The sequence below is a fragment of the Pseudochaenichthys georgianus genome, chromosome 8, assembly GCF_902827115.2.
Source record: "Pseudochaenichthys georgianus chromosome 8, fPseGeo1.2, whole genome shotgun sequence".
NCBI lineage: Eukaryota > Metazoa > Chordata > Actinopteri > Perciformes > Channichthyidae > Pseudochaenichthys > Pseudochaenichthys georgianus.
In genome coordinates this window covers 24,139,911-24,165,784 of record NC_047510.2, presented here as the reverse complement: position 1 = coordinate 24,165,784, position 25,874 = coordinate 24,139,911, and the positions used below count along the sequence as shown (strand labels likewise).

Below are 25,874 nucleotides of genomic sequence, written 5' to 3'. Positions count from 1 at the left end.
AATTGCCGGGGATTATAAAGAAGGGAGGGGATTATGATTAGAAACTGTTTGCCTCACATAACGAGGAACCACTGACCCGTTAATGAGGCTCGGAAAGGGGGCGTTTATCACTGACGGAGGGGTGGGGTCCTCCCAAGCAATACATCAACACCCAGAGAGACTAACACTTTCCCTATCAGTCTCAGAGTTTCTCTGGAGGATCTCAGCGAGGTAAAGTCTTTGAGGATAATTTGGGAAAATGCCAGAGGAGGAACAGCGAGAGAAACTATCCCGAGTGATCCGGCAGTGGAACAACAACAGACTGGACCTGTTCGAGATCACTGCCCCTGATCAGGTGAGTCCTGCACACATTATGTATCACTTGTATATAGACTCTCCTTGCATTACTTCTATATTTTATTGTATTTACTTTCACTATTTTATCTGTTTTATTGTGTTGCACTGTTGGAAGAGCCTGGGACCTAAGATTTCCATCGACATCACCACACTGTAGCTACAGTATGTACGAATGACAATAAAAGCCTTGAATCTTGAAAAAAAACAATGTTTAAAAGTTTACGTTTATTTGTTTTTGTATCGCATCACAGCAGCTGTACTTCCTGTTTAACATGGTGACAAACACCATACACTGCTGGAGGAAGTATAACATTGAAGTATTAGAATACTGTTCTGCATAAAGTATTGTTGAGATCCAGGCCTAGAAATCATATTCAACGAACTTAACAAAACATATTTGTTAGGTACAGATCGAAGGGGTCCTCTCCTGCTGATGTTCAGGTGTATATCAGTATGTAGTGTCTCTACTTTAAAGAGTCCTCTCCTGCTGATGTTCAGGTGTATATCAGTATGTAGTGTCTCTGCTTTAAAGAGTCCTCTCCTGCTGATGTTCAGGTGTATATCAGTATGTAGTGTCTCTACTTTAAAGAGTCCTCTCCTGCTGATGTTCAGGTGTATATCAGTATGTAGTGTCTCTACTTTAAAGAGTCCTCTCCTGCTGATGTTCAGGTGTATATCAGTATGTAGTGTCTCTACTTTAAAGAGTCCTCTCCTGCTGATGTTCAGGTGTATATCAATATGTAGTGCCTCTACTGTACTTTAAAGAGTCATCTCCTGCTGATGTTCAGGTGTATATCAGTATTTTGTGTCTCTACTTTAAAGAGTCCTCTCCTGCTGATGTTCAGGTGTATATCAGTAGTGTCTCTACTTTAAAGAGTCCTCTCCTGCTGATGTTCAGGTGTATATCAGTATGTAGTGTCTCTACTTTAAAGAGTCCTCTCCTGCTGATGTTCAGGTGTATATCAGTAGTGTCTCTACTTTAAAGAGTCCTCTCCTGCTGATGTTCAGGTGTATATCAGTATGTAGTGTCTCTGCTTTAAAGAGTCCTCTCCTGCTGATGTTCAGGTGTATATCAGTATGTAGTGTCTCTACTTTAAAGAGTCCTCTCCTGCTGATGTTATGGTATATCAGTATGTAGTGTCTCTACTTTAAAGAGTCCTCTCCTGCTGATGTGCAGATGTATACTGTATCAGTATGTCTACTTTAAAGAGTCCTCTCCTGCTGATGTTCAGGTGTATATCAGTATGTAGTGTCTCTACTTTAAAGAGTCCTCTCCTGCTGATGTTCAGGTGTATATCAGTATGTAGTGTCTCTACTTTAAAGAGTCCTCTCCTGCTGATGTTCAGGTGTATATCAGTATGTAGTGTCTCTACTTTAAAGAGTCATCTCCTGCTGATGTTCAGGTGTATATCAATATGTAGTGCCTCTACTTTAAAGAGTCCTCTCCTGCTGATGTTCAGGTGTATATCAGTATGTAGTCTCTCTACTTTAAAGAGTCCTATCCTGCTGATGTTCAGGTGTATTTCAGTATGTATTGTCTCTACTTTAAAGAGTCCTCTCCTGCTGATGGTCAGGTGTATATCAGTATGTAGTGTCTCTACTTTAAAGAGTCCTCTCCTGCTGATGTTCAGGTGTATATCAGTATGTAGTGTCTCTACTTTAAAGAGTCCTCTCCTGCTGATGTTCAGGTGTATATCAATATGTAGTGCCTCTACTTTAAAGAGTCATCTCCTGCTGATGTTCAGGTGTATATCAGTATGTAGTGTCTCTACTTTAAAGAGTCCTCTCCTGCTGATGTTCAGGTGTATATCAGTAGTGTCTCTACTTTAAAGAGTCCTCTCCTGCTGATGTTCAGGTGTATATCAGTATGTAGTGTCTCTACTTTAAAGAGTCCTCTCCTGCTGATGTTCAGGTGTATATCAGTATGTGTGTCTCTACTTTAAAGAGTCCTCTCCTGCTGATGTTCAGGTGTATATCAGTATGTAGTGTCTCTACTTTAAAGAGTCCTCTCCTGCTGATGTTCAGGTGTATATCAGTATGTAGTGTCTCTACTTTAAAGAGTCCTCTCCTGCTGATGTTCAGGTGTATATCAGTATGTAGTGTCTCTACTTTAAAGAGTCCTCTCCTGCTGATGTTCAGGTATATATCAGTATAGTGTCTCTACTTTAAAGAATCCTCTCCTGCTGATCCTCTCTTACATGCGTTAAAAAAAAGTTGTTTTTTATCTGTATTTTTGAAAATTATGTAACTTTTTATCTTTTTTTTTAGCATATTGTTTATTTTATTATAACTTAGTACTTTTTTGCACATTTCCCCTCTGTGGAACTAATAAAGGTATTCTGATTCTGATTCTTTAATGGTCACACATGCAGAGCACACAGCACACACAGTGACATTTGTATCTACAGATACATATTAAGCCTGACAAAGTACTTAACGTCTAATATATTGCTTTCCTGCAATGTTAACTATGTTTATTGTTTAAGCACTTATTTGTTTATTATGTGTTTATTATTAAACTGATATTATATATATGTATTATTATCAGTGTTGGGAAAGTTCACTTTCTACATGAACTAGTTCAGTTCACAGTTCACACATTTTAAAATGAACTAGTTCAGTTCATAGTTCATAATTCAAAATGTTGAACTAAAGTTCATGGTTTCAAAAATGAACTAATTTATAGTTCATAGTTCTTTTTTCAATACGTTGCTGCGAGCTATTATTTGTCTCCTGTACGATGTTAATGGGCCATTTCAATGTTTACAATATCCTCAGAGGGCCGTACAAGTTATTGACCTCTGCTTAAAAAAACTAAAATCACAGCCCATTCATTTCATTCTGTGCAAAGAAAAAGCAACCTCTGAATCCAGATATCTCACCATGACTCGCGTATGCATGCACGTGCAGGGTGTGGCGTGACCACCAAAACAGAAAGATATGGACACAAGATGTGTGCAAATGTATTTAGTTTCCTATCCATGTGAACATGGTTTAAGTGGGGGGGACCTAACCTCACTTTGAGAGCAACATTAGGAGATCTATGGACACATCTCTCAACACCCAAACACAACTAAGCAGATTTTCTTTTAATTTATGGATATTTGACAATTCACTCTCCTTTCAAACTGTATTCTTCTTTATTAATAACTGTCATATAGTATTTTATACCTGTTTACTTTATTCTCTTATTTTTTTTATAACTATAATGATCATATAAAGATGTGCCTTTACCTCACTGGTTGTAGAAAAAGCTTCTTATATTCGTTAGCATAGCTAGCTAACCAGATGCTAATGATAACAACACAGTTATTGACTGTATGACAGATGAGCAGATCGCCACTGGGCTTTCAACTAAAGACACAGACACGCAGAAACTGCGGCATGTGTATGGACTTATCGGTACTGCAATTTCTGAAGTGCTGGAGTGGCGTTCTGGTGCTCTCCGTCAGAACTGCACCCCTGTCAGTCGAGACATATACCACGTGATGACACGTTAGGCTCGTGTTGTGTTCAAGGACCCTGACTTTGGCCAGGAAAAACAGGCACTCGCTTGTTTAATTTTTTTGCGGTCTAGATTTCTTTCATTTTTTTATTTTTTGCGTGTGTTTATAAATTACCTCGAGGGCCGTACCACATTGTCTCGCGGGCCGTATACGGCCGGAGGCCTAAGGTTCCCCACCCCTGCCGTAGAGTCTCACTCTGAGTGAGTGCTGCTGCAGCTGCTCTCGGCTTCGTCCATACTAATTCATTCATTCAATGCTCGCCGGTTCCGCGGTTCCACATTGTTTGTTGTGAGGAGTCTGATATATTTAGTATATTTATATTTTAGTGCGACAGCCAGGGGTGACAGGCGCGTACGCGTCACAGGCAGCTTGCTGTTGCCAGATTGGGTGGTTTTCCGCATTATTTTGAAGCCTGTTTACGGTGTGTTTTAACTGGGTTTTCGGCTGAAAGGCATATGAAATCTGGCACACTTTTGAACGCCGTTATAATACAGTGCTGAGAATGAACGCACTTTTGAACGCCGTTATACAGCGCTGAGAATGAACGCGTTCTCAATTACGTTCATCTAGCGGAAATACAGTACGTTCAGTTCACGTTCGCCCAAAATATGAACGCGTTCATGAACGATCGTTCATTGAACGCGTTCAGGTACATCACTGATTATTATACTCTTAGATGTATGTAGATAGTATAAGAAATGTGCAGAATGACAGTTTAATGGTGTAGTACACACATATTGATAGATGTCTTGTAATGCACTTGAGGAACCTGCGACCGAAGTTTTTCATTCATCTTGACATCTTGAAAGGGATGTGCAAAATAGTCGTTATATACAGTCTTTAATTAACTATTAGTAGAGAATAACGAGTAATAAATATACTTTATAGGGATCATATTAATATCTAATAATAAAAATAATGAAATTCAATAACATGCTTTAACCACTGGGTGTCCCTTTATATCAGAGCTGTGCACCTTTATGGTGTAAATACAGCCTATCTACCAATTGGATCAAATATCAAAATTAGCCGAATTAGTGTTGATACTGCAAGGAGACGTATTGTGTGAAAAGAAATGTAAGATAATGTTTAATTGCTTATATATTTATGATCCACGTCACATATTCAGCTCTGGAGCACGTATCATCAGGGCTCTATAAATAGAGAATTACGGCAGATATGTAATATTTAATGCAGCCGAACCGTGTATTACAATGCCGTTATATGATGACTTTAAAAGAGAAAAGCAAGTACACTCGGAATAAAGTATTATTGTATTTTTAAAAAACGTTTTCAGATTTCACATCACATAAACACCAAATCCCAGCATGCATTGCGGATAACCATCCAATCATCGACGTCTATTCACAACGTCACGTCCGTTTGTTCTACATCTCCACGCATGGATTAACATCGATTTAATACATTAATGTAGCCTTTGTTTCTGCAAAAAGAGGTGTCGACCAGCTGGGGCAACAAGAAAATCGGCGTAATCGAGTGTGGCTATTACAAAATAAATCATTAAGTCGGGGTTTGCGGTTATTTCTCCACTGTTAACAATACCGTGTAGCTGTCACGCTTTGAAAAGACGAAACCAACCGTGACATCTTCACGTCTCCCAGCAATGGTAAAGCGTCACATGTTCACGTCTCGGCGTGATACCGGGTTGACTTTTAGAGACTCTAAGAACAACCAACAACCCTGCATTCTTGGAACGCAATGCCCTAGTAGGACAGTAGGGTATAATGAGTTATTTAAGGTAAGATGGCGCCTGCCCATTAAGGGCTTTGTAGGCGAGAAGAAGAATTTTAAATTCTATCCTGTGTTCTATAGGGAGCCAGTGTAAGGCAGCCAGAACAGGAGTAATGTGGTCCCTTTTCCTAACTCTGGTTTGTACACGAGCTGCAGCATTTTGAATCAGCTGAAGCGACTTGACTGACTTCTTGGTACACCCTGATAATAAGGAGTTACAATAATCCAGCCTTGAAGTAACAAGTGCATGGACTAGTTTCTCTGCATCGTTTTGAGGCAAGATATGCCTGATTTTTGCAATGTTACGTAGATGGAAGTAGGCGGTCCTTGAAATAAATGTTATGTGGGCGTTAAAACTTCCGGTGAGACCGAGACCGAGGAAATGAAAAATAAGAGAAGTGAGAAGGGCCCTCTGCCGCTCTGATCGTCTCTTCTTCTGTGTTTCTCTCGATGTATCGCTCGCTCGTCTCTTTCGCCCCCTGTCGGCAGCGGTTAAAATAGAATCGCCCCGTTAAAATTGAAATCCCCTATTAATGTATTGATTATAGGTCCGGGTCCGTATAGGTCGGCGCCTGGGTCCGGACCGCGGTCCGCATGTTGCCGACCCCTCGTCTATATGATATAGAACTGTAGCGGATATGACCGTTATCGTCCTCGTGTGGCTGGAAAATAGGTGAGTGAGGGACAGACTGTGACAAATCCTAGTGATAGAATTTTTTTTTAAATATTATCTTAAATAATAAAACACTGAGGAAAACCCTAATAAAAATACAAGTCCTAATGAAAAAAACATAAAAAAGTGAGTGCTAAATAAATAATAAACCTTATAGAAATCTAATTAAAAACCATAAGTCCATAAAAGAGAAATCCTAAAAAATGAAACCTTAAATCAAAAACGTAATAAAAAATTAAATCCAAATAAAGAATCCTAAAATGTAAATAAAATCCGTAACAAATTAAATCCTAATAATATATTACAAATATTGAAACACAATTCTTTATTAAACTCCTAATAAAAAACAAAAATCCCAAATAAAAAGGAAATTGCATGAACAAAAAATTCAAGAAATCCTAAATAAATAATATATATATTCATTTAACTACAGGAGGAAAGCACAAAGACAATCCACACTTGTCGGATGATCCTGGATTACCGATTGGAGTTACATTCAGTGAATCCTGTGAGTATATGAAGAACCTTTAATTAATAATATATTATAGTTATTCTAGCTTCTCTCATAACGCTGGTGTTTTTATATATTCCAGCGAAGCACGGCTTCCTGTCTGCGGTGATAAACTACACCAACAGCTCCACGGTTCACTTCCATCTCTCGCCGGCGTTCATCCTGTATGCCGCCGCTCGATCCGCTCTGAAGACACAGCGAGCCACGGAGATCACTAACAAGATGGCCGCCATGACGGGGAGGGTCATACAGGCAAGAAAACCCCTCCTCACCCTAATACATTTACATTCGTAAGCAAAAAAAGCGGATTTACAGGAATATTTCACATGATTCTTGTTAGAAAAATCTCACTCGTCGCCGGCTTGAGCTTCAACCTCAAGATCCATGTATCTGTGATCCTCTCCAGAATGGAAGTAGTCATCACATGCAGAGCATAAACTAGTTCCTGAGCAGTGTCCTTCACATGCTGATATCCAAAAGAGGGAGTCACACAGTCACAAGATGGAGGAGTAGAAAGCAGTATTCAATGTTTACTTCAGATTAGCTCCACGTCAGAAATGAGCATGCTTGTCATATGTCTATCTCCATAGAGGCTGAATCATCATGTTAATCACATAGCTATCATCTGCCTCAAACAGTCCTGATGCTCTTCTAGGTCATCCTGTCATGTACACAGCTGCAGTTGGGATACCTTTGTTACCATGGGGACTCTGATATTGGAAGAGGACATTCAGTATGTTCCCAACAATTCTCATACTTGATCCTGACTCTGTGTTATCCCCAATTCTTTGCATGTTCCTCACATGCTTCCAAAGTAGTGACCTGCAGCTACAACATGTATTCAATGTGAAGAAGGCGTGACAGCTGTGTTGTATCACTGTTGCAGAGGCAGCAGGGGATCCATATTTGGTTTATTAAAATAATGATATTGTGGTCATTGTTAAAAAATGTCTGCTATTATGAGTATCATTATTTGTATAATGCACTTTCTGCCTTCCTGTCATTAGGAGTTAGACATGTAATGGCCATGTAATTGATTTGATTAGAGCCTTCATTATCCTAAACTGCTGGGACATTTCGCCAATACCTTTATATTGTCTACTCTTCACTTACTTGTCAGCATAGGTCGGCATTGATGTACAGAGCCGACAGAAGACCTTGTTTATATTGGCATCATATTGAGAGCAGTGCAGCCAGTGACGCGTCCTAAAACCAGGAAGTAAGCTGCTGGTTCCCTCGACAAAAAGCAACGGGATTTCTCCACAGGGTTTTGGAAAATAGCTGGAAATAAGGTCAGTGGAAAACAAACCCGTTTGATAAATGCACGTTTTGTTCAGCCGAATAATCTCCACATGTCTACCCTACTTTTATAATTTTCGAATCATAAATCTAATCGATAGATTATAAAAGGGTTTTAGGACGCGTCACTGCAGCCAACTCCATCGATCAAGCTGGCTGAAACTTTCTCTCCCTCTTCTTCTCATGCTCCCTGTCACTCTCCTTTAACTCCTCCGGTGACTTTCTTTTATTTGAAGATTGTTTTTTGCCCGGCGCTTGACCGGTTACTGCTAGTATTAAAAACATTTGGCGAATGATTAGGTGGCGCGATAGTCTGTAGTGAAGGAGCGCGCTCCCGCTCATGGGAGCCTGCTCGCGCTGCGCTCCGCAGCAAACAGCTGTTTATTTTTCACCCAACAACGACAACCGACTCACGGAACGCTATGTTGTAGCGTTAATAAACGAAACAATTTAACTAAATTGCTAGTCAAGATACCAATACCACAGGAAAACATTTTTTTAAAGCAATATTTTTAGTGGCCCAAGCGGGCAAGTGGAAAATACGTTATGCTGGCCCGGGGTGTCTAAATAGTGCTTCCGGGCCAGCGGGCCATTTAATGTCGAGCCCTGCCGGTTACCGGCCGGCCCACATCGTCCGACCGGCCCACTTCAGTACCGGCCCACCGGGATTCGTCCCGAACGTCCCGATGGCCAGTCCGCCCCTGGTCACGGACATGAATTCATAGATCAAGGCAGACTGGTGCACAGAGTCTCCTGTTTTGCCAATCCGGTGCTTAAACAAATATAGCTCTACCTCTGGCCGAAATGTCCTTAAAATGAAGTCCAAGTTCGACATTTTAATTCATGTCCTGCCAGCACTGGCAGGACAGAATGCGACACGCCCGTTCAAAGCCGTGTCCCTCACTCCTCACATCCCAAGCTGCATCCCCAAAAAGTGTATTATGTTGTTACATCGTTTCAGATGTGATGCTTCAGTTGTGCTCTTGATACGCCATTAAAACAGTAAAACACGTTCAGTTTCCTTTTGCTTTTTGTGTCTCCTGTTCACCAAAACATACCCATCTGTGATGGAAAAAGAAAGTAATCCAAAAGTGATCTGATTACGTTTTAAAGACACGTAACTGTAACTGTATTCGGATTACTTTCAGAGCCATGTATTCAGTAATCAGTAACTGATTACATTTACAAAGTAACCCTCCTAACCCTGCGCGCAGTGCACTCACAAAACAGGCAGACAGGTCCACAGAAACTATAGGTTACTTACGTAACCCCAGTCTCAGAGTAACATGAAGTGAGATGTCTCACTATGGGATGCGCCTCATCGCGGAGCAAACAGAAGCATCAATCTCATTACGCCAATCCTGATTGGCTGGTGATCTTGACGTCAACGTCAGGGGAAATCACCCCCTATAAGTAGCCTGCGCCACGACGCATGCGTCATTCAAAATAAGCACCTCTTCTCGCTTCACCATAGCAAGGAGGGCCGTCTGGTGAGACATCTCACTTCATGTTACTCTGAGACTGGGGTTACGTAAGTAACCTATAGTTCTCATTCATAACACTCCGTTCGATGTCTCACTATGGGATATTGTAGCTCCCGTATTGCCAGACGAGCTTATCTCGAAGATCACCGATCAACCAGAATTTAACAGGTGGAGTCCCGACTCAACAAGGTGCCCAGCACTGCTCGGGCCACGCTTGGAGCGGAGACGTCTAGCTTGTAAAAGCGGACAAAAGTGAGCGGCGAAGACCAGCTTGCCGCTGCACAGATGTCTTGGATGGAAACACCCTTGAACAAAGCCCAGGATGTAGCCAGGCCCCGAGTCGAGTGAGCCCGCAGACCCGAAGGTGCTTGCAGATTCTGACTCGTATAGGCCAAAGCAATCGCCTCCACGATCCAGTGGGAGAGCCGTTGCTTAGTAACAGGCTTACCCTTGTGAGGGTTAGCCCAGGACACGAAGAGTTGGTCATTAAGACGAAGCTCTTTTGATCTGTCCATATATGTGTGTAAAGCCCGGACTGGACACAACAGATCCTGCTGCTGCTCCCCGGAGGAAACCAGCTGGGTAGGAAATGCCTCAATGTCAATCGGGGTACAAGAACCAACCACCTTTGGTGTAAAGGCAGGGTTGGGTTTCAACAACACTCTCGTTTGCCCTGGGGCTAATCTGAGTGCATGAAGGATGTACAGACAGTGCATGGATATCGCTGACCCGCTTGGCGGACGCCAGGGCCAGTAACAGCACTGTCTTGAGTGACAGATGTTTCATGTCAGCTCCTTCCAGGGGTTCAAATGGGGTCATTTTGAGCCCATTTAAAACCACTGCCAGGTCCCATAAGGGCACCAGCGACCTGGAGACAGGGAGGAGCCTGCGAGCTCCCTTCATAAAACGGCAGACCAAAGGATGTTGGCTAGCCGTCTTACCCTCAAAGCCCACATGGCATGCAGCAATAGCAGCCAGGTACACCTTGATCGTGGAGAAAGCTCTGTGTTTTTCGATCAAGTCCTGTAGGAATGATAAAATCACCCCGACAGGACATTGAAAAGAGATGTGTCCTTCTTGAAGGCACCACTCCTCAAACACCCTCCACTTACAGTCGTAAAGAGACCTGGTGGAGGAAGCTCTCGCACTCTGAATAGTGTTTATCACCTTCTGAGGGAGTCCCACTGTATTCAGATTGTACCACTCACGGGTCAGGCCCATAGTGCCCCGTGCTCTGGGCGTGGGTGAAGGATCGCCCCCCCCCCGCCTGAGACAATCTGTCCCTGCGTGGTGGGGGCTGCCATGGCTGCCCGCACAACAGCTGATATATCTCCGCCAGCCCGTATATTGCGGGCTAGGGCGGAAACATCAGAGTAAGTGTGTGGCGTTGCTCCTTCACTCTGGCCAGAGTTGGGGGTAACATAGCCAGGGGTGGGAACACGCACAGAGGACCCGGAGGTCAATCGTGTACGAGTGTGTCCCCGCCTAACGGTGCGTTTAAATCGTGCATTAAAGAGAACAGCTGTCATTGAGCATTTTCTCCTTTTACGAACAGACTTAACGCGGCTCCGCCGTAACGCACCCACAGCGGACTCCCGATCCTTGGATGAGGAGTCCAGTCTGCATAGAGTGGTGCACCTCTGGACAGTAATTCTGTCCCGAGGTGCATCACTCCCGATACCTGTGTCGCTCTCAGAGAGAGGAGACGTCTGCCGCTCCAAGGGATCAGTTTGTGTGCCAGTGTGTGTGACTGGAGACAACGCAACCTCCCCTGGCGGTTCATACACGATATCGTGTTGTCTGTCCTCACGAGGACATGGTGTCCTCTCAGAGAAGGCAGGAAGCGTTTTAGGGTGGGGAACACCGCTAAAAGCTCCGGGTAGTTTACGTGTGCCCGCTGGAGGTCTCTGCTCTAGGGACCTCTCACCGGGCGACCCTCGTAAATACCCTATCAGCCCGTCTGACCTGCGTCCGTGGTGACCACCTTCCGTGAAAGGACAGCACCCGTAGGCACGTCCCGCACTAGAAAAGTCGGGTGTAGTGCCACTACGCATTACATAATAACCCAAACTCACGGCGTGCGGGGTTTAGTTTTATTATGAGACCCATGTTGAGTGGGTGCTTTACGAGGACATTTCCCCCCGTAATCTGACTCCGCTCGGTGGGCATTATAGATAAAACCCTTCTTTCTAGGAGAGAGAGAACCTCTCTCTCCAGAATATGGGTTGACTCTCTCTGGGTTTGTGAAAACAGATAAAGTATAACTGTTTTGAGAAGCCCAGGCAGATGTCGTGAGTATCTCCTGCTGTATGCTCCTTAGAGCCAGCTGAGATGTCACGCTTACGGCTCCGGCCGGCACTGCGCATGCGTGTGACGGTGGTGCCTTCACAGCTCCAGTCGGCACTGCGCCTGCGCGTGCCGGTGGTGCCCTTACAGCTCTAGCCGGCACTGCGCATGCGAGAGACGGTGGAGCCTTCACGACCCCAGCCGGCACTGTGCATGTGCGTGATGGTAGTGCCCTTAAAGCCCCAACCGGCACTGCGCATGCGCGTGGCGGTGGTGCCTTCACAGACCTGTTTATTATCCGCCTTTTGAGAGAGGCCGTAGCTGCTCTCAGAAGGGGATTTATAGTTAACGGACTGTTTATTGTTTTTCTTTTCATTTTTTTGAGCTGCGCCCTTGGCCGAAGCCTGGATGCGTCAGCGGAAAATGGTTTATTTAAGATGTGACATGTGTCTTATGCGGACTTGAGGATGACGTTGAGGCATCTCTCGAGGCAGCGGGTGTTAGAGAAATATTTTAATGATATCTGTGCCTGGGAGAATGTTAGTGTTTTCCCTAGGTGTCCTGTTTGTAGTTTACACAGGGCACAGGCCAAAAGGCCCTGCCTCCCTGAGGGGAAGTGTGACCAAATGCACAGATGGTTGTTAATGGATCAGTCCTTGGTCTCAACATGTGTTGCATCGATTAGGATGAAAAGGGCGCGAACAGAGGCTCCTCCTTGATTATCTGTGTAGATTTGCGCTGTGTTTCTGTGTAATCTTGAGTGTTGGCTGGGGAATTACATGATGAAGTCGTGTGAAAACCCTGCCAATGCTCCCGGCCGTGACTCTCAAATAAACTCAGGTGTTTGATATAAAGCGGACTCCAGCTTCCAGTTCTTCCATCAACATTGCTGAGCAGAAGTTTCTCTCACAGCGGGGACACGTTTAGAGCCGGGGAAAGAACTTCCAGCTCTGTCACAGAGGGGAGAAGGAGGGGCTGTCAGGCCGCTCGCTTCTTCTTCCTCGACTGCTGGCCGAAATTCTCGGTTGGCTGAGCCTGGGCTGCAGCCGGAACCGGAGATTTTCTCGGCCAACTTGCCCTTGTCTCCAGCCTGGGCTGGGGACTCGGGATGGGCTGCGACCTCTGCGTCTTCGGTGTTTTAAACCGAGCAGAGTTCGAGGCAGCTTGGGTGTCGTGAGTATCTCCTGCTGTATGCTCCTAGAGCCAGCTGAGATGTCACGCTTACGGCTCCAGCCGGCACTGCGCATGCGTGTGACGGTGGTGCCTTTACAGCTCCAGCCGGCACTGCGCGTGGCGGTGGTGCCTTCACAGACCCGTCAATAATCCGCCTTTTGAGAGATGCCGTAGCTGCTCTCAAAAGGGGAGAAAATTGGCTGGCTGCTTATTGGTTTTATTGATTTTCTTTTCATTTTTTTTGAGCTGCGCCCTCGGCCTGAAGCCTGGATGCGTCAGCGGCAAATGTTTTATGACAGAGGAATCAATCAGCATGTGACATGTGTTTGTGCGGACTTGAGGATGGTGTTTAGGCATCTCTCGAGGCGGCGGGAACACATTCACGGAGGGGAGAAGGAGGGGCTGTCACGCCGCTCGCTTCTTCTTCCTCGACTGCTGGCCGAAATTCTGGGTTGGCTGAGCCTGAGCTGCAGCCGGAACCGGAGATTTTCTCGGCCAACTTGCCCTTGTCTCCAGCCTGGGCTGGGGACTCGGGGTGGGCTGCGACCTCTGCGTCTTCGGTGTTTTAAACCGAGCAGAGTTCGAGGCAGCTTGGGCAGAGGACTGTTCATCCGAGTCAGACAGGAGGAACTCAGAGGCATCCTCTTCGTCCTCCATGTAATCCAATTCTAGGACATCCTCCGCGGGTGAAACCATGGTGAGGTCCAGCCGGGAGCCCCAGCTTGGTATAGCGTGGGGCCCCGTTCCCGCGTCTTTTGCCGCCACCGGGTCCCGGCCTGATATGGCACGGGAATCCGGTTCCGCGGCTGCCGCTCTTGATGAGCCCCAGACCGTAATGGTGAGGGACTCAGTCTCTGCGCCGGACGCCCCCGCGTCTTGATTGCCAGCCGGCCAATCAGTGGACATGAGGGGATCCTGTCCCGACAGGCTAGCTTGTCGTGCTAACCGTCGGCGGAGGCTCTTCATGCACGAGCCGGGGTTGTCAATAGCCTCCTGGGCGTGTTCCAGCCCGAGGCAGGACGAGCAGACCTGGTGTGAGTCTGTGCCTGATATCTTCAACCCGCAGCCGCAGAGTCGAGCCTCCGAGTCCCTGACTCCTCTGGTGTGAAAAAAGGTGTTACCAATCTGTCTTTAATCCGGAGAAAAAAGGACAGTGTGGGTCTTTTTCCTCAAAGAATATTACCTGGTGTGGTAATATTCTTTTAATCCTTTTCTCCTCCGTGAGAAGAGAAAAGAAAAAACGTCCTCGCTACCGTGGTGTCGGCAGTGAGGGAAAAAACACAAGCTGGCAACGGGTGTGTTGCTAGCTTGAGAATCAAAACCTTACCTTAATTCCAGAGGAAGAACGGCGAGGTTGATTATAATACTAACTGGTGTGTTAGTACTATACTCTTCTGCGAGGCAGAATAGGGTAGCCGGCTAACGCCCGTCGACCGAAATTAGCTTTTGGTTCAGTCTGTGGACTGTTAAGCTAGCCCGGCTACCATTAGAGATGTGCTCTGAAGCGAGAAGAGGTGTTTGAATGACGCATGCGTCGTGGCGCAGGCTACTTATAGGGGGTGATTTCCCCTGACGTTGACGTCAAGATCACCAGCCAATCAGGATTGGCGTAATGAGATTAATGCTTCTGTTTGCTCCGCGATGAGGCACATCCCATAGTGAGACATCGAACGGAGTGTTATGAATGAGAACTACCGGTATGCTTAGTCCTACTTTAGTTACTGTACTGCAAAAAGCAGACGGCGCTGCGCTCAACACACAGACTCAAAACCATGGACACACTGGCACATAGGCAGGGGTGCACATAACTTTGTTGCCCTGGTTCTCAAAGGAGCACCTGGAGATGTTGCTTGGTGCGCATCCTTAAAATGAAATAAACCGGACCTTTTGAGGGGTACTTGACTTTATGAAGGGGGGAGGTGCGCTAGTGAGCACGCGCAGGGTTACTGTGCGGAGCGCATAAAGCAGACCCTTCACGCGATAGCGAGGGGTAGAGCGAGGGATCGCAGATGCCGTGGTGCTCGCGGATGGATTAAAACAATTAAACCTAAATAGCTCGCAAATTATACTTTGGCGGCCGTTCATGTACCTGGGCGGCCCGCCCAAGTAAAGTCTATGTGTGGGAAACCCTGCTATTGTAACGTCCGAGGTGCAACTCTCAAATATCTCTCTCTCTCTCTCTCTCTCTCTCTCTCTCTCTCTCTCTCTCTTCTCTCTCTCTCTCTCTCTCTCTCTTTTTTTTTTTTCTCTCTCTCTCTCTCTCTCTCGTGCGCATGCGCACCTGCGCACCAGTTATGTGCAGCCCTGCACATAGGTAACATAAACAATGTATAGGCCTACATTGCATAAGCTGCTTCTCTCTCTATCTCCACTTTCAAAATCTATTTAAAACTCAACAAACAAAATTCCCAAAGTTATCCTGAAATTAACTTATTAAATAAGCCTACTTAATTATTCTGATTAGGCCTAGCCTACTTTGCAAATAAGCAGACAGCGCTGTTTTTCTTTCTTTCTCTTTGTGCAGATAGCATTAAGTAGAAAAGATCGCTTTGCCAGTTATGTGCTAAAGTAGCGTTAGCCCCGTTAGCTGTTTTCGCTAAGTGCTGATTTTCTTGGTGTTAGACTTGTGTTTCGTTTAGTTAAAAATGGTTAATATCGTCAGTTAGCTGAGTTTCTTAACGTTAAGTGGGTAAGCATCATTAATAGGTTGTTACATTTTAAGAAGTCCTGAGATGCTGTTTCTTGCAAGATGTCCCACCGGCGGGACAATCGGGCTTTACAGGTTAACAAGGTGGCTGCTAACGTTAGCTTACAGCTTATTGCAGTGCTGCCGGTGTTACCGAATAAGATGTGGGCCGAACAACTGGTGATATTCTAAAGGCAGATGTATCAGGGGCGTGGCCTTTGTCGAATAACCAGGAAATACACATTTTGATCGCTTCTTCTGTCGTTTACATAAATCTTTTGGTATATTTGGCTCCAGAGGAACACTTTGATGCACTTTCAGTACAAGTGGGTGAGGTTGTGGTTGCGATGCCGATGTGCGGACACGTACAGCGAGGACTACAAAAAGACACATGAGGTGACTGGGGATGTGTGTTCAAAACATTGCAAGCTTGAATAAATCTGTGAAGCTGACAATTGAGCGGCCCAGACCAAGCAAGGAGGCAGAGGCAGCACGTCCCAAATATAACCCGGTGTGGGCATTTATTACAGCATGAACACAATACACACAGCCTCAATCCTGCTGCTGCTGTTCACGTGGGCACAGCCTGCAGCCACCGGGATCTCACACACACTACCAGCCTCCAAACAGACAGGGCAACAGACCCTAAATACACACACTAATCAGCAATTCGACACAGGTGGGGGGGAGGAGACAACACAGGGCACCAGGTGCACACAATCAACAGCCACAGACATGGGGGAAGGGGAACACTTTTAACTTGAAACCAGGAAACAGAGACTTATTACTGAATATCATTCTTAATGTGATACCAAGTCCATCTGAGACCTGTGTACACCTTCAGACAGCCTACAAGTGAAGCACACGTTGTTTACTCACAGTTTGAAAGCAGCGTGAAGAAGTCTTCAGCTGTGGAGAGCTCCGTCCAGGATAAACTGTGATACGACTTCTGTGGCTTGTTCTTGTTGTCAGTCAGTATATTATATATTATATTTGTAGCGCAAAATGCGTACATGAAGCGCTACGTCATGAACACAGGAAATCTAACCTCGTGGGGGCGCGCTCATGTGATTGGCTTAGAATTGAGGAGACATCTGATTGGCTACAGATAGAAAAAATTACAAGTATGAATCGGCTGACCGTCAGGGGAGTCTCAAAAAACCCACACACGAATGCACAGCGATCCGTGCACAGAAAGCGGTTTGTGTTTGTAGATGCAGCGGTTTTAAATGGAAAACTAATATGTGAGGATCAAAAATACACATGTAAGACTTTTTTCTGTATTTGGATTTTATTTACATGTATATGAAACGGAACACATTTGTGTGTGCTTTGAAAAACACAAGTGTGGATCCGGAAATACAAGTGTGTGTGCATGTGTATTATGAGACTGTTCTGAGCCCATATTTTTTTGGTTGCAGGAGATATATCCAACAATTTGCTCAGGTAAACTCCTTGTTTTATTACGGTATTGTTTTAAATAGGACACTGAGTGCTGAGTATTTATAAAATGTTGTAACTGAGCAAAATACTAATGTTATTATTACCAGGCGAACCTTAATGAAGCATTTCATTACTCCAGCACTATCTATTGAGGCTGAATGTGCTGAAAAAACCCACCTGTTGATGACAAACTATAAAAAAGCATGTGTGACACACCGCACTGTCCACTAAATGCTTGGAAATAATGACGTCAATAAAGGGAAAGGAAAAGAGGCCCATTTTAATATGATCCATTAGCAGTAAACAATAGTGTATTTTCTGGTTATTAGGATTGTTGTAGCAAACTTTAATTGTCTTGTATCCATGTTTACTCTGATTTGTCTTATTACAAATTAAATATCGCCTTAAAGGAAGAAAAAGCATTGTCAAATTTAACATTTACTTCTAGTTTGCTTATCCTGCACACCTGCCTGTCGGGCCTATATTGATCCCCGTGGGGAAATTCAGTAGTTTAAAAAGCAGCAGGGTAAGAATGAAAAACAGGACAGCACAGATTCACACAGATAAGAGATTCAGAAAATTAAAGATAAAATCAAAGATACAATTATAATTATATAAAGTTAAGTAACTTTATAATAATAAATGAATTAAAATGAACATACATAATTATTTGGGTCATATATACTGTACTAGATATATTTACATGTATGTGTGAAAACTGTGTATTTTATGTCCAGTACTGTTGGGCCTGATGGCTACAGGCACATGGACTGTCCGAGGCGCTTGGTGCTGTGCCGAGGAGGGATGAGTCTGAGGCTGAACTCCTCTTCTTCACTAGCTCTGCATGGAGGGATGAGGCTGAACTCCTCTTCTTCACTAGCTCTGCATGGAGGGATGAGGCTGAACTCCTCTTCTTCACTAGCTCTGCATGGAGGGATGAGTCTGAGGCTGAACTCCTCTTCTTCACTAGCTCTGCATGGAGGGATGAGTCTGAGGCTGAACTCCTCTTCTTCACTAGCTCTGCATGGAGGGATGAGTCTGAGGCTGAACTCCTCTTCTTCACTAGCTCTGCATGGAGGGATGAGTCTGAGGCTGAACTCCTCTTCTTCACTAGCTCTGCATGGAGGGGGTGGGAGGGGTTCTCTAGGATACAGTCCAGCTTCCTCCTCCCCTCTGCCACTTGCTCCAGATTGTCCAGTTTTACTCCAACTACAGAGCTAGCCTTCCTCACAAGTATTGAATGGATTTTACTACAGCTCGGAAGCCTCTGAGACAGGGTTCCTCTTCCTCATTGTGCGGCTCGCCAAGCTTTAATAGGTGGCTTGCATGGCAGTAGGCTAAATAAAGGGGTGATAGATAGGATTATACAGTGCATGCATACACATACAAACATAAACAAGCAGGGCTTTTACATATAACGCATTAGAACACTGTACGTGTTTGCTCTATTAGCATACAAATAATACAAATAGTTGATAAAAGATGCAAAAATTACGGTGGCCCTGAGAGGCCAGGGTGCTGCAAATAAAAGAACGCTGCAAATAAAAAAAACGCTGCAAATAAAAAGAAACAGAAACGCCGCGCAAATAAAAACGCCGCGATGCAAATAAAAAAGCCACAACGGAAGTGAATTACCGGGGACTATTATTGCTGATGCACATGCTGTTTTTTATGCGAGAGAAGAAGAAGGCTGGGGGATCTCCAGGAAACATCTCATCGGTAAGTTTATAATGTTAAAGTTACACAGGATGTAGATAATATCTGTCGCTGCCGTATTTATGACTTTAAATGACGTTATTTTGTGTGTGGGAGCAGATTATGTGTGTAGTGTATAATGTTAGTAGAACATAGCTTTGATCAAAACTGCAGAAAGCTATTTTCAAGTTGTTTGCTTGTCTGTGAAAACTGTTTGATTCTGCTCGATTTATCCGTGCAGCTTGAACCGTTTTAAATCTAGACACACACACACACACACACACACACACACACACACACACACACACACACACACACACACACACACACACACACACACACACACACACACACACACACACACACACACACACACACACAGTATTCTTGCGTGTTTAACTGCCTGAGGCTTGTCTTGCCCTTGTCAGTGGGGAATGTCGTGATTAAGACACACTTGCAATCCATGTTGGGATATTCCTTGTATTAAGCCAGCGTTGAAAGTAGTACTGATTAGTCTTTCCAAATGTGTTAGTGTTATTTAAAAACTAGTGCAGTGCCCGTTCGGGGCATGGCCGTTCAGAGCTTGTGCCCGTACTAAGCGGACCGATTGTTTGGCTCCCATAATTGCTGCTCGCGTACCCGATCGGAGCGCGTAGATTCGTCAAAAAATAAAGGTTTAGGGAAAATTAATCCCAAAACATTCTAAATGAAGGATGCACATCATCGTGCAATCCGCAAGCCATATCCGAAAGCTTAGGTCGATCTGACAAACAGTCAGAGAGATATGCGAGCCACAGACAGACACACACACACACACACACACACACACACACACACACACACACACACACACACACACACACACACACACACACACACACACACACACACACACACACAGACATGTCTTGATTTATAGATATATAGATAGATAGATGTTCATGCAATTGAAGCGCAAAGCAACCTAATGATACTTTATTTGTTTTGTTGCAGGTCATAATGTATTGTCCTTTTTGTGGACAGCAGCAGCAGGCTTCTAAATCAGCCTTTTGCTGTTCATGTGGCAAGGACATCAAATTCCTGTGTGATGTTGATAAAACAGGCACAAGTGGAGGTAATTTTTATTTTTTTATTTTTTGAATTAGGCTTAGGCAATGTACACTATATTATGAGTATGGGTGAGAACACTGTATGTCTCTCTGTTCTTTGTCATTGACGATTGATTGGACTCTTATTTCAAGCAGAGGCTACAGGAAAAAACACACTGGAGTTATTTCGGACATTCCGGAGTGTAAAAGAGGAGGAGAGACGAGCAGGTTTTAAGAAAAAAAAAACACCATCAAAAGACAACCTGAAGGTTGTGAAGGTACATTTTTTTTGCTGAGATATACTAATAATTTGCCGACAGTCCATTCTGTCATGTATTTATAGTGTCACTGAACTAGTTGAACATTCGCCTATTTCATTGTTTCTCTGTAGATTTCAGTAGGCCTTATGAGGCTGAAAGATGGTGTACTGAAGACTGTAAGAGGAACAGTACTTCCCCTTTTGATACGACCAGAGTCGGATGCGGACGAATTGCAGAGAGCTGCTGAGCAAAAAATGAAGACCTTCGACAGAAATTTACATGGCGGTCCCTACGTACTGCTCTACCCTGACGGTACAAAGATAACCAATATACCAGGAACAGAAGTACCCTTCACTCTAAACAAGTACAAAGAGGTAGTGGGGAAGGCCTACCAACGTATCACACTGTACATTTGTACAGCTGAAGATTTCTTTACATCTTGTAAGTAATTGTGAAATGAATTGCCAACCAAGAAGAGCTTTTTTAATGTATTTGTTTGTCAAGGAAAGCACTCTGTTGTTCTGAGTAGTCTAAAATCCTCTTATACCTGTTCTTGTATTTCACAGCTCAGGAAACCAGCTCTGAATCCAACTCATCGGATTCAGAGGTGATCATCATGAGTCCAACTTCTGCAGAATTCAATGCAGCTGATACATTAGTGAGTACTACATTTGTTGTATCTTAGATCGCTTATATTGTAAATTCTATCTGGAAGTGAAAATGTTTCTAGATTTCACATAGACGGCATATTTTTACGATGAAACATGTCCCAAAATAGCATTTTTAAATTGCGGTAATTGTTGCAGCGTCCTGGCCTACACATATTTTACAAACTTAAGAAAACAACTTTATTTAGTGCAGATCGCTGCAAAATCACACCATAATAATTTGTATGTTTTTCACTGAAAGTGATAATGTAAGAAGGATCATTGCCCCTCTCGCAAATCACATACACTATCAGTCAGAATAATATAATTCAATATTTATGTTCAAATGTGTTAAGCTCTAGTTCTGTCAAATTTGAAGTGTCACACTGATATATTGTTTTTTACTTCCAGATATGGGAACCTGCAGATGGAGAGTCAGGCACTGATTCAGCAGCTCCGGTAATTGTGGCTCTTAAACATTGTCTATTGTTCACATTTAGCCTTGTCTGAAAATATTGTCACTCAATTAATGTCTTAAACTACATGAAATAATGTGTCACACTGACCCAGAGATCCACGTTTGTGTACATTAGAATAGTCTTTTCTTTCTAAATCAGCCCTCTGACAGCCATGATTTAAAATACTTCAACTTACCTGTCCTATCCCTGTTATGGTTTGTGATTCAGGTCTTATTTTCTGACTCACAAGAGGGCCCAGGAACATCAGGAGGTGTGCTGGAAACTGCGTGCTATAGGTATTATACTTTCCTTTCTACAATTCAAGTATGTTTTATATGAAAACATCAACAATGTAAACTTGTGTATGTCAATTTCTCAGCAAATATACTCAGCTGTATGCGCCCATTGTGATAGAGGATAAGGATGACTCAGACAGTGTTGAGTGCAGTCATGACATTCCAGAGGATACAAAGTAAGAGAAAAGTTACCCTTACTTCAACTGTGGTTGTTATTTTTCCTGATCAAAAATGTGTGCTATGGTGTACCATTTCACATGGTCATAATGTATCTGATGACAGGGTGGACCAGCAATCACTTTCTGAGATAACTGCAAACCTGGCCCTAGAGATTGACCATCGAGCTGTCAGCAGATTTAACATCTGTCGCTCGAACATCTGGGATGGAGCAGTCAGAGGATTCAAAAGGGCAACATTCTCAGAAAAGAAAGACATCCTGGTGAAATTCTCTGACGATGAAGGGAGGTTTGAGGAAGGTCTCGATACAGGTGGCCCCAAGAGAGAATTCCTCTCCCTTCTCATGAAAGAGCTGAACAAACGGCCCATATTTGATGGACCTGTGGAGAGCCGCTACCTGGTCTACAATTCAACAGGTTCTGTTTTGTGTATAATGTTTTAAAAGAACCCATATTTCAACCTTGCAGTGTTTTCAAATGTGGAAACTGATTTAATATTTCTTTATTCTGCATTATCTTGGACAGCTATCAGAGAGGATGAGTATTATTTAGCAGGGAAGATGATTGCGGTGTCCATTGTGCATGGTGGACCTGGTCCTAATTTTCTGTCAGAGGATCTGGTCAGCTACATCTCAGGGCAGAGCAGTTTCAAGGCATCTGTTGGAGACATTACAGATGAGGAGATAGGGAGAGTCCTACAAGAGGTATGAGAAGGGTGTGACATTCTAGAATAGGTAAAGAGAGAGTTTTGTCCACTTAAACCATTCTTTCAAGATATACTTCTGGCATTACCATTTTTTATAATTACGTGTCATATTTTGAAATGTATGGGACTCTGTTATCTCTTCTTTTAGATTCAGAATTCACCCTCAGTGGAGATCCTTCAGGACTTAATGATACGGAACAGTGCCATGTTGCAGACTGCTGGGTGCTTCAGACATGTCAGGTCATGTGAAGAAAAAAAAACGATTGTAGAGGATTACCTGAAGTGGTACATAATCCACAGGAACAACACTGCAATCGAAAGGTAGGTTTTTGTATTTCATTGTTATTGCTAAAATAATTATGAAAAACGTGTTGCTGTTGTCCCAGTTTCTTGCTTACTTACTTCTACATGATGCACATGTATCTTTGCATGCATCTTTTAATTGTATTTTAGATTCAAGGCTGGACTTGAAAGTTTGCAGTTTCTGACAGCTCTGCAGCAGCATCCGACGGTCCTGACCCCTGCTCTCTGTCATGCCGATGTGAAGCTGTCTGCTGCAGAGATGGAAAATCTGTTCCAGCCTGAATTTAGTCAACAGGGAAGCAACAGAAGGGCTCAGGAAGAGAACGCTATGAGTTACTGGGCAGACTATCTTCTCGATTGTGAAGGTTAGTCAATTTGCTCTTGTCTGATTTGTATACACACAGATTATAAAAAGTTCCGGTGTTGATGTAGATAGTATTTACTGTCAATTGATTCCAATGTTCTCTACTTTTTAGAAAATGACAGCTCAGTGACCTTGGAGGAGGTGTTAATGTTCGCTACAGGTGTGCCATGTGTGCCTCCTGCTGGTATGAGTCCTCTGCCACGCCTTCAGTTCCTATGTTCTACAACGTCAACATTCCCAATGGCAAATACCTGTGCCAACATTTTAAAGCTTCCTCTTTTGGACACTTATGGTGCCTTCAAAGCCAACATGAACTTTGGCATTAATAATTCCCCCGGCTTTGGGTGCATTTAAACAATTAAATAACTTGTGTTAAAGTTAATGTTGCCACACACAGTACACAGTCCATTGTTTTAATGTTGTGATGTAAGAGAGATGTGAGTATTTTTCATGGCAGATTTGTCCTATTTCATATCTAACATGTGAACAACACCACACATTTGTATTGTATTGTTATTGTATTCTCGTTAGGTAAGGTAGACCGTGGTTAAATCAAGAGTTCAGAACATGTGTTAAGATGTTTTACAAATATTTACATAAACAGTAAATAAAGACTGCAAAAGGCACCTTGTCGTGCAAATGTGCCAATTTTGTTTTGGCCATGTTATCATGTTTTTACATGGACTTTGTGAAAGAGTAAAGCTGAATGACTCTTCATTAAATGGTTTAAAAGTGTTTCATTTTAACGTAAGGACTTGTTTTTCTACGTATAGCATATATGTTACACACTCGCTACAAAGATGACACGGCTGTAGCTGGTTCACAAGATTTTATTCTCAGACCCACTGTGAAAACAGAAATAACAGTAGCATATGTGACTGATGCAATGAATGTTATTGTTGATTCATCAACTTGTACACACAAAAAGTTCTGGGGGTCTGGTGGGGCAATGTGTTCTACACTCCAGACATGTTTTTCATGGAAATGTAATTCTGAACAGCAGCTGTCCAGTTCCCTGGTGGAGCCAACCCACTCCTTCTTTGCAAGTCCACAAAATGCATCTCCAGATTCTCATCACCACACAAATTGTACTGAGATGATGCTTGCATGATGCCATCAAAGTGGTGTAGGGCTTCCCAGGACACTGTGAAATCCACACTCCCTTCCGCCAAACCTAAGACCAGTCATACATTGAAACATAATGAGTCAAGTGATTACAAATGGATAATTTAACCCCCCAAACATGCTAGATAAGCATTATAACTAAGACTCCATTGAGTCAGTTCTTTGTTAATTAATTCCTAAACAAAGAGCTTTGACTTGAGAAGTTAATGTCAGGTTGACAGCAGCTCTTTCAGTCAAATATGGTCATTCTACTCACTTTCTAACACAAGGTACTTTTTGGAATTGAGTAAGATAAATCGACAGAATAGCTTTGGACATCATTTTTAAATAATGAGTTTTCAGACTAAATGAATCACGTTATTTATCAAGTGACAAACTTGTCATATTGGGCTGATACACCAAATGATATGAAGTCAGATATATTTTAAAGTAATATTACCAAACAATTTCAATACAAACCTGTGAGGCAGGTGGTACATGGCATCAGGTTTGCCTGATGGACACGGCGAACAGGTCGGATGGTGTGGTGGTTCCACAGCTGTCTGTACTCAGCGAGGTCTTTTTGTATGATGCCCAAAAACACATATCGCAGCAGACACTTGTGCTCATGGCTCCCACTGAAGAGGTGCCTCTCTCTAAGGTCACTGAAGAGCTCGATCCAGAACTGAGTCCTAATGGTGGAATTCAAAACTTTTGTATTTCATGAAAAAAAAGACAACGTCAAGTAAAAAGTCACAATATTTCTAGAAATGTTGTACATTTCTTGGTGCGCTCCTAAATTATTTCATTTGGGAGCACATAAACTCCCTTGGGAAAATGTTAGTGTATAGCTCTAATGTAATTTCACAATTTTTTTCATCCAGATTTAAAGTATTTGGGCACCTCTGTACTATATACACACACACACACACACACACATTCTTGGACCTGACCTTAAAAGGCTATACCTTTGCTTTCTGAAGAAAGACCACCAACTCTCGATGCGCTGGTTTGCAGTTGAGGTACCGTACATGTGACTGAGGGCTCCTGCAAAATCATCTGTGTGTTGAGATCGTAATGTGCAGTTAATGGCTGCCATAGTGCCATTTTCAGTTCCACAGTCAGTGCGAAGGCGGGCTGGAAGTAGTCCAAACTCCGATACACACTGCAGGTAATACTGCGCAATGATGCCCGGATCGTTGTTAGTGCTGCCACTCCTGAGCCACATAACTTTCCTTGAAAAGCCGTCGATGCAGCCACTGATGGCAATACCAAAGGGTTTAAGTTTATCATATCCATCAGCGTGCCACACTTGGTTTGGTCCTGCTGTGACGTATCCTCTTCGGACAAACCTTCGCCTGGTACGAAGTTGAACACCAGATGGATCCAGTCTGGAAATCATCTGTCTAACATCCTCCCTTTTTACTGTCAGGTGATACTTTTGTTGCAATGTCTGCCACATAGCTCTGTAACCCAACAGCCGACCCGAGCCTCTCAGTTCATGTGCAACAGTTTGGTGTACAGTGCCAATGGGAGTGTAGTCTGTCCTTCTTGTTAAGCCAGCGTTCTGTAGCCTCCTCTTTAAGGTCCTCAGACTAAGAAAAATGTTGTGTTTTTTTTCTAGAAAA

At 43.5% G+C, this 25,874-nt stretch overlaps 1 protein-coding gene and 1 long non-coding RNA gene across 2 annotated transcripts; both read left to right on the top strand.

Moving 5' to 3' along the window:
• Positions 1 to 81: 81 nt before the first annotated feature.
• LOC117450866 (uncharacterized) lies at positions 82 to 7,066 on the top strand. Its single transcript, XR_004552603.2, has 3 exons — positions 82 to 334; positions 6,701 to 6,775; positions 6,861 to 7,066. It is a non-coding gene; the product is annotated as an uncharacterized lncRNA (long non-coding RNA).
• Positions 7,067 to 19,733: 12,667 nt separating this feature from the next.
• Positions 19,734 to 23,806, top strand: LOC117450848 (uncharacterized). Its single transcript, XM_034088840.2, has 11 exons — positions 19,734 to 19,958; positions 20,089 to 20,210; positions 20,324 to 20,633; positions 20,759 to 20,850; positions 21,251 to 21,298; positions 21,526 to 21,593; positions 21,677 to 21,769; positions 21,876 to 22,186; positions 22,624 to 22,796; positions 22,929 to 23,143; positions 23,255 to 23,806. The coding sequence occupies exons 1-9, from the start codon at positions 19,844 to 19,846 to the stop codon at positions 22,722 to 22,724; spliced, it is 1,260 nt and encodes a 419-aa protein (XP_033944731.2). The 5' UTR covers positions 19,734 to 19,843; the 3' UTR covers positions 22,725 to 22,796; positions 22,929 to 23,143; positions 23,255 to 23,806.
• Positions 23,807 to 25,874: the final 2,068 nt, after the last annotated feature.

Excerpts from the sequence above, each read along its gene's own strand:
- LOC117450848 (XM_034088840.2), top strand. The coding sequence starts at position 19,844 with ATGTATTGTCCTTTTTGTGGACAGCAGCAGCAGGCTTCTAAATCAGCC. Across the intron at positions 20,211-20,323 it reads ACAACCTGAAGGTTGTGAAG|ATTTCAGTAGGCCTTATGAG; the intron begins GTACATTTTTTT and ends GTTTCTCTGTAG. Across the intron at positions 21,299-21,525 it reads GCACTGATTCAGCAGCTCCG|GTCTTATTTTCTGACTCACA; the intron begins GTAATTGTGGCT and ends TTTGTGATTCAG.